The sequence below is a fragment of the Oreochromis aureus genome, linkage group 16 (genome assembly GCF_013358895.1).
Source record: "Oreochromis aureus strain Israel breed Guangdong linkage group 16, ZZ_aureus, whole genome shotgun sequence".
Classification (NCBI taxonomy): Eukaryota; Metazoa; Chordata; class Actinopteri; order Cichliformes; family Cichlidae; genus Oreochromis; species Oreochromis aureus.
In genome coordinates, this window is record NC_052957.1 from 22,912,150 (window position 1) to 22,921,380 (window position 9,231).

General features: G+C 41.5%; 1 protein-coding gene across 1 annotated transcript; it reads left to right on the top strand.

The window, feature by feature from the left end:
- Positions 1-257: 257 nt before the first annotated feature.
- kctd12.1 (potassium channel tetramerisation domain containing 12.1) lies at positions 258-1,766 on the top strand. Its single transcript, XM_031734654.2, has one exon. The coding sequence runs from the start codon at positions 352-354 to the stop codon at positions 1,216-1,218; it is 867 nt and encodes a 288-aa protein (XP_031590514.1). The 5' UTR covers positions 258-351; the 3' UTR covers positions 1,219-1,766.
- The last annotated feature ends 7,465 nt before the right edge of the window (positions 1,767-9,231 follow it).

Here is a 9,231-nt window from a genome sequence, read left to right on the forward strand (position 1 = left end):
TGTGATCCTAATGGATTTGCATTCATTTAGAGAGAGAAAAAAAACACCCACACATGCTGTAATTTATTAAAAAAATCAATAGAGGATTTATCACATCGATATTTATGCTACAAGGTCAGGAGGAAGGTGACGTTTCTGGTGGATACATAGATTCTCTCTCTCCCTCTCTGTGGATGGGGAGGGAGAGCAGCATTGGCACTCTTCACAGTCATTCAACAGTTAAATGTTAATTCAGCAGTCACCTCCCGGTACGCACGCACGCAGTAAGCCCAAGCTTCATAAACGAGCTGCTGCCGCTGTGGTGTCTCAGTGTTTCCACTGATTCCACATCAGTGAAGCAGCTCAGAGAAGATGGCACTGGCCGACACAGAGCGCGGAGTGTCCAGTTGCGGGGATTCGGGCGCCCAGTTTTCCGAGATCATCGAGCTGAATGTCGGCGGACAGGTTTATGTCACCAGACACAAAACTCTGATCGCCGTCCCAGACTCACTCTTGTGGAACATGTTCAGCAAGAAGTCACCCAAGGAGTTGGCGAGAGACAGCAAAGGGCGCTTCTTCTTGGACAGGGATGGGTTCTTGTTCCGCTACATCCTCGACTATCTCCGAGACCTCAACTTGGTCCTCCCGGACTACTTCCCCGAGAAAAGTCGGCTGCAGAGGGAGGCTGACTTTTTCCAGCTGCGGGACCTCGCAAAACGCCTCAGTCCCCGGGTGAGTAAAGAGAATTCAATTAGTGAGGAGATCAGCCAGAGCGACACTGAAGACGGCGGGCAGCAGTGCGGCTCCTCCGGCGGCTTGGAGACTTTACGCACCATGTCTGTCAGCGGGGCCATGCGCTCCCCGTCTCTGGACTCCAGAAAGTCTGGCTACATCACGATAGGATACCGCGGCTCGTACACTATTGGCAGAGACATCCAAACCGATGCCAAGTTCAGGAGAGTGGCGCGCATCACAGTTTGCGGTAAGACCTCTCTGGCCAAAGAAGTGTTTGGGGACACGCTGAATGAGAGCAGAGACCCGGACAGGCCCCCTGAGAGATACACATCCCGGTACTATCTCAAGTATAATTTTCTAGAGCAGGCATTTGACAAGCTGACAGAAGCGGGCTTTCACATGGTAGCCTGCAGCTCCACAGGGACCTGTGCCTACACCAGCAACGATCCCAATGAGGACAAAATTTGGACAAGCTACACTGAATACGTTTTCTGTCGGGAATAACCAACACCATACGCACCACGTCCGTGTAAATATCCCAACATTTCACACCACAGAGGAATGTCTTCGACGAGTTGTCATTTTCTGTGCTGAATGGTGACTTTTATTAAGGAGTGACTGTAACATATTGCTCCATTATTGCCAGAAATTAGACACAAAATGGTCCCTCCCCCCCCAAAAAATTATTTTACACACAAGATTTTGTCAAGATGGCTTGAAAAGATGATGCTGTTCGGAGGTTCAAAGTGAGCAAAACTCAAAGCACTGCAAACATCATCTCCATCTCATAGAACTGCATGTCAATGTTTCAGTCATGTCTGACTCAGTGCTGTGTGAATTGAGTGGCATCCAGGAACAGACCAGCAGCAATTAGTATTCAGTGTCATTGTGACTTCTAGGCTTGCTCGAGCACTTGTTTGGCCAAGTTTTGTATTATCTAATAGGCTCTTATAGCAGTTCTATCACTGACACGATTGTAAGTGTATGTGAAGTGTTGATAGAGTTGTATTTGTTATAAACTTACTCATTACAAATAAAGTCTTCTAACTCTGTTATTCTCAGCCATTTGCCAGTCATCCTACCTTCCTTTTAACGTCTGCACAAAGAGTACACAACAACAAAAATACTGGCATTCACCTCTCTCCAACCTTTTAAACCTTCCTCAGTGGGGGAATCAAAGAGTCAGCCTCAAAGAGAGATGCCCTACACAGAAATCTCACCCCGTCGTGGCAGTGGAGCCGCCAGCTCGACAAAATTTGTCACACAGTTTTAACCCAGAAGCGACGTGTTACAGAGTAGTGTCTCTGCTTGTCATTGCACTCACGCATCACTTACAAAATCCTGACTCTGAACTTTCCTTGCCTCCCACTTATTGTATCACATTTGCAAACTGCCCTTACAAAGTGCTATGAGCTTCCCAGTAACCTTTGCCCTGTTATCAACCCCCCGCTCCAAACAAGCTCCACATCTGAAGAGACGAGCCTTTAAATATTGTAGGAGCATCCTTTTATTCCCCCTACCTATCCATTTTGGTACACAAATTCATCAGCATGCAGCGTGGATGCAAATAGTGCAGCTGTGCACACATGATGTCATTATCATTTCAAGTGTAAATAATGAAAGGGTCCAGCTGCACACAAATAGGAGGGTTCAGTCCGCCAGGGACTGTGGATGAATGGAGAGTCGATTGGTGTACCTCGGCTGTGGGGGACGGATTTTTCTTTTTTTTGACTGGCCAGCGTACAGCCAGTCCTGGATTATACATTTCATTCAAAACAGACATGTAAAAAAAAGTACCCACATTCAAGGCCATGGGTGGGATTATAGGAAATCAGGGGCTTACAGAGTCACAGTCTCTGTAGGGGTCCAGGGACATCCACCCATAGGGAACATCTTTGCCAAATGCATCACTCTGCTTCAATTTGGTTCAAGAATGTTGGAGAAAGGTTCTTTTCATAAGGATGACAATTTAGACATTACTGTTTGTATATAAATGGTTCGTAATAAATGCACTCTAAAAGATAATTATGCAGACAGGCTTTTTCCATTTATATAATTTAGTCTTTTCCTGCTGTGACATTTAGATGTGTCACAGCAGGAAAGGAACAGGTGACAAAAACAAAGATGGCTCATGCAGGCGTTTTCTTGTGGCTCGCTGAGATACTAAACCAAGCGGTCATTTTTGTTATTAGCAATACCTCAACCCTTCCTACCGTAAAAAATCTTGAGCACTTTAACTAAGTTAGCTTTACCTTTGCATGCACACCAGCTCACAGCTAAACTGGAAATGGTTGCGAATAAGCATGTGCATCCACCCCCAGAGTCTAAAAATACACCCCAGATATAACAAAGTGACACCGTTTTAAATTCAGACCTGGCAAGTTAATCTGAAAAGAACAAATTCATTAAAAGAGAAGAAAAGATGGTGATATTATCAGAGCTCATAAGCAATGTTTATAGTGATGTTTATTTGCCTGATACCGGTTTAGCTGCCCAATATTGTATTTCTCCTAAGTTAAGCCTGAGAGCCTAGCGATAGATACTTTATTTGGAGCTATTTGTTATGAGTTATTCAACAAAGAAATCAGTGTAAATTAGGGAGAAATGATGCTGTACTCACACAGAGGACAAAGACATTAGGGAAAAATAAAGTCTCAGTTAAGAAAAGGAAAAATGTGTGTGTGTTTGGGTGTGTGGAGCCAGAACGGAAGCCGAGTCAGAAAAGAGCCATTAGCCGAGTGGAGACTAGTGAAGAAACGCTTCCATTTCAATTAATATTGTACAACCCTGTTCAGAAGGATAACTTTTCACATGTTATCACCCTTGAGAGGAAATTATGCCAGACCACGAGTTTTTGAGGAGCAGTGTCCTACAGTACACGATAGAAGCTTTGCAACCCAGGCTCATTTTTAAGCGTAACGCTATCCATACTGCATGAAATCCAATCATATCTGTTGATTATTTACAGCTGGATGAACAGACGAGGCAGCCCGAATGACTGTGTGACATATCACAGCAATAACAGCTGCAGTGACTGGGACAAATTTTCACACACAGTGTTATATAACTTACTACTGTGACTAAGATATTGTTACACAGCTGCATAAATGTAAATTATTTGGTAAAAAAAGAATAATTTTTGTTTAAAATGATTTAGTTCCATCCTGGAATACAAAGAAGTCTTGGAAATCCAGGATGAAATGGTCAGGGCACACGAAAGATGTCTCATAAGATATGACCGCATTATGTGATACTAGTTATAAACATTCATTTGCTTTGAATTTGAATGAAGCTCACGCGGACCCTCGCACGGGTGAGTTCTGACTAATAATAAAATCTGGAAAAAGAGCTCAAGAGCTTATATTGAATTTCTTTCATGTTGTTTTTTCTCATTTTTTCTGGGAAGTTGAAACACACCACACACTAATAACTGCTCTGAAGTTGGGAAACACCCTGGATCAGTCAGCCATTCGTCATGGAGCAATGCATAAAAACAATGATGGATTCACACCCACATTTACACACGAAGCAGCGCGAGCAATTTAGAGACTCCACAACACTTGCCCATGGGCCGTGGGTGGAAACCCACTCGGACATGTGCGGCAAACGATGTTATTCACTGCTACGCCAATCATTCAAGCTGTTGCAGCACGTGCACACCCAGCCCCACTCTGCACTTTGATACATTTTAGACAGAGAGCATAATTTTGCAATTCCCGAGGGAGGCCTCTTAGCTGCAATTTGAATTAAATGATAAGAAATCACAAAAGAGAGTCTTTTAGGACAGTTTTCACTAGTCTCTACTGTAATGCAATACCCTATGCTCCTTTAGATTCTGGTAATGCTTCATTCAGGCTAGAGACAAAGTCATTTTAGTATTTTGTTACAGATTTTTAAAGGGTCATTATAAAACACAGAAGTCAGAAATCTAAAAGCGTTGCTCTGACTGTACTTTTCCTATTAGCTCTAAAAACAAGAGAGAAAAGTGAGGAAACAACAGAACAGGATGAAGACAATGATGCTGAACTGGGGCAATAAATAAAGGCGTGATGAGAACAATATGCAGTACTGTATGATGTATGAGATGGTAAACATGAATGACAGATACTGAGGAGGACACGTCCCATGAGGGTGCTACCTTTCAGTGATGTGAAAATGAAATAAATGGGCCTTCAGGTTTTTCCCTGTGAGTGATGAGTGGATAACAGAGAACGAAGAAGGAAGGTCAGAGATTGAGTCAGGTGACAGGTCAGCCACAGAGATATATGACTTTGGATTGTCAGAGATCATTAGTGCTCTTTCCTTTCTAACACACTTTCTCGTTATATTCGCTGTTCTCTCTCCGTTCAGCTTCCTGATATGAACCTCAGCAGATTGCTTGCATCTCCCCGGGACGCCTCCTCAGTCGCTTTAGATCAAAGTCGGTTTCATTAGCACATCACAAACCTAACTCTGGACAACGGGCTTCATTATTCTAATTCAGCAAAACATTTTAAACTTGACTTCACAACAGGGGGATACGGATCCGTCGGGGCTCACAGGAGGATAGCGCTCCCTGCTATGTCAAATCATAACAGTGTAGCGTTTCACAAGGCTTTTGGAGAACTCAAGAGAAAGGGAAAAATCCACAAGTGAGTGCAGAAATAGATGATTAATTAAAAACATTATGTAGCTTTCTTTTTTAACCGGAGCTTCTGAAGTCCACTTAAATGCTGCAGTGCTTTTTTTCTGCAATGGAAGAAGAAGCAGTTTTCTTCCCATAAAAATGAAACATTTAATTTTGCTCAATGTCTTTTCTACTAAGCACAAACAGAAAATAGAGGCATTCAAAATCTGCATGAGTAACAAAATATAAATCTAAATGCGTGCGTCTACTTGTTTACATAGACACTCACAGTCAAGGCTCTTTTCTTCCTTGCAATTTTGTATTCATTGGACAGCTGAGGCTGACAGGAAATGAGGAGAGGGAGAGGAGATACGAGTCCTAACAAAGGTCCTTGGTTAAATCTGACAGGGAATATTGGAGTTATCTGACTGGCACCTCAAACACCTGGTCACCATGCCCTGCAAATACAGTAATGGATACATAAAAGTCAGCCCAACCTTATTCAGTTAATGACTGAATAAAGAAAACGAATGCTCGGTAGGAATGATCAAACATTAAAGTACCTTTTAGTCACAGAATACGATGTGATTGGGCATGAATTATTTTGCTCATTTGGTTTAATTACATTACACTGGCCTAATTCAATTACCATTTGGAGCCACTTGTTTGATGGCAAATTAATTGAATCTACAATTATTTGAATAAATAACAGGTCAGATGATTTGTGATGGTAAAGGTCGTACTAGGATCCGTTCAGCATGAGACGACCAACATCAGCTGACAAGTACAGCCTCTTCCAAAAAACTGGAAGCAAAGTGCTTTAAAATATTTGGGCTTTATGAAACACAAAAAAACATCATTCTCTGGATGAAAGCACATGTTGCTCAAAGATCTGGGTGTATTGTACAGTACTAATGGTGCCTTCAAAGCAGTACAACTTAGGAGGAGGGCGAACAACACAACAACACAGCCCGTCTCGTCATCCACCGGTTGGCTGTGTGGAGTTTGGATGTTCTCTGTGGGTTTTTGTGGGTTCTCTCCGTGTACTCCGGCTTTCTCCCACTCTCTAAAGACATGCATGTGCTTGGTTAGCTGGCAATTCCAAATTGCCTTTGGTGAGAATGGGAGCATGAATGGTTATCTGCTGCTCTTTGCCAGCCCTATGACAGACTGTTGACCTGTTCAGGGTGTATCACAAGTCTTTCCCCTATTACAGCTGGTACAGGCTCCAGCCCCGAATAACAACCCCGAATGGCACAAGTGGAAGAAAGTGGATGGATAGATGATTGGATATTGTTGTTTTTACCATTTTACAATAAATCTGACTTCAAATGATTTGGCCCTCATAGCGTGCAGCTTTTATTTACATTTTAAACAGCATCTCAGGGGAGGAATTATGAAGAAAACATCACACCCTGTGGATTTCAAATGAGAAAAGGGGCCATAGCGGGGAAATTTTTTTCAAAATTACTAAAGGATTGAATGCCAGAGTAGCGAATGACTCATTGGTGGGATCTTTTTTGCCATCATGAGAACAACAGTAGCAAAAATTATAAAACCATAAAGGCAGTAATATTAGATTACTGATACCAATATGGATTATTTATTTGTTCCACATGTGTACTTGTGTTCATACACACTAAATACCCAAATTACAAACTGAAAACTAACTAATGCTAACCTTGAAACAATGTGCCTGCCGCTGGAGCCACTGCTGTCGTTGTTACAACCAAAGCAACTCACTTCACATCTCACATTTAGAAAATCATGATTCTGGCAGCGCACCGTGCAGAATTCCTAATGTGCATCACAGTCTTATTTCAGACTCTTTTTAGATTTCTGATCATTTCTGATCAGCAGTCTCCAGACTAATATAATGTGTCCCAATCACCTGAGCTGAGATGTTGCGCCGTTCATTCGCTTGGCCATTAAACCTCCCACCTTTCACCGCAGCTGAGTTCTTTTGAAAATTACAGTCATCAAATAGAAATGCTTTTCCCACAGCTGCTGTGCACTTCTGTAAAATCTTTCTTACTTACTGGGGACCGCTCGTCTCACGGTGAAGCCAGTTTTCTCTGCATTCCTATGGTTATTAAAATCAGATGCCCTTTTAAACTGGCCATGCCGAGTGTAAGTGTGGCCCAGATGAAAGACGAGCAATATGAAAGCTTCACGGTGATATTTTTGATTGTGGTGACAAAACATGTAACCAGTAGTTATCTGTAAGAGCAGCTTACAGCTGGGCGTTTTAATGGTCTTGCAACCAAAGAGTGCACAGGACAAAATTCTCACCGTGCCAGAAATTTAGGATGATGACCTCACAATGTGGTGTTATGGTGGTTAGTAAGAAGAAGAAGACTGTGTTCAGTCAAACCCAGACTGTTTGCATGTGTTCTCCTTGCCTGCATGGGTTTTTCCCAGGTTGCTCTGGATTCCTCCCAGAGTTTAAAGACATGCACATTAGGTTAAGAGGTGATTCTTCATGAACTGTTTGGTCTGTGTTTGTCTGTTTCTCTGAGATTGACTGGTGACTTGTTTAAGGTGCATCCTGTGACAGCTGGGACAGACTCCAGTCCTCTGAGCAGGAAAAACAGTTAAGTAAATGAATAGTAACTCAAGTGACTATTTCTGTTTTAATGTTTTGAGAACAAGCAGAAAGCCGTGTCACATCTGCATTTTCATCTGTGTCTGTCCTATGTCTTTAAGGTGTCCAGGTGACAACTTGTGTATAGATTTTATTACTGTCCATGTCACTCTGGCTAAAATCGATCACAAGTCAAGAACCAGATTTGTTTAACATGTGCTAGAAAACACAAAAAAATGTTTCAAACTAATCTGCATGGACGTTCTATTAAACCTAAAGGACCTGAAGGACAATTTATCTTAACAGGTTAATAGGTTATCTTAACCAGTGGTTTGACTGATTACCCTATTATGTCTAATAACAAACCAATATGAATGGCACATGGGACACATTTTCTTTTCATAGTGCAGTTGTTATTTTGTTGTTCTTTTTGGTCTAAACCCACGTTGCCTAATGTAAGTGAGTGTGAGTCCATATCAGTGCCATCACAGTCCACTGATTTCTTGCCCTTAAATGATTATTCCAGATCAATAATTTCATTCTCATCTGTACCTCTTATAAAAGCTCATTACATTTTTCTATTTAGCATCCAGGAAAGTCCTCCCCTTCAGTCGCTGCAATTTCTCTGGCCAAACCGGGACCAACACTGACAATGAAGTCATTTAAACCATATTTCAATATCTTTTGTTTTGTATCAGGAAATGATTGGTAACGTACAGTTTTTTGGTCTTGTATGATTTTTGTTAGCTCGCTGCAGCAAGCCATTTTAAAATTTCTCACCATGTTAGTTGGTTTGTTGTTATACTTCTTACAAGATCTTACAAGATCGCTCTGCTTTTTTTTTCATACAGAATATATATCCTTTACATAGATTTTACTCCAATCATGATTTTGAAGATGTCCCTTAAGGAAGAAATTGCACTCTGTGTTTTTGTCTAATTTGTTGTAATTGATTTATCTATCTATCTATCTATCTATCTATCTATCTATCTATCTATCTATCTATCTATCTATCTATCTATCTATCTATCTATCTATCTACCTACCTACCTATCCAGCTATCTGTTGTCTCATGAAATGATCCGATCAGTGCAACACTGGAACAGATCCAAATGAAAAAGATGGAGGTTAATAGGCCAAACAAAATGTTTATGATGCAAAGAAATAATAACAATAAAAAAATGTTGACCTGAAAGAGCCAAACCCTTGCTTGAATGATTATGTTTGTGGTGTTATCATATCTCCACTCAGGAGAGCGCAGCATGAAACACAGTGGAGGAATTGCAGCCACATCTCATAGTCGACGATTCATTAGCTGTTACCATCT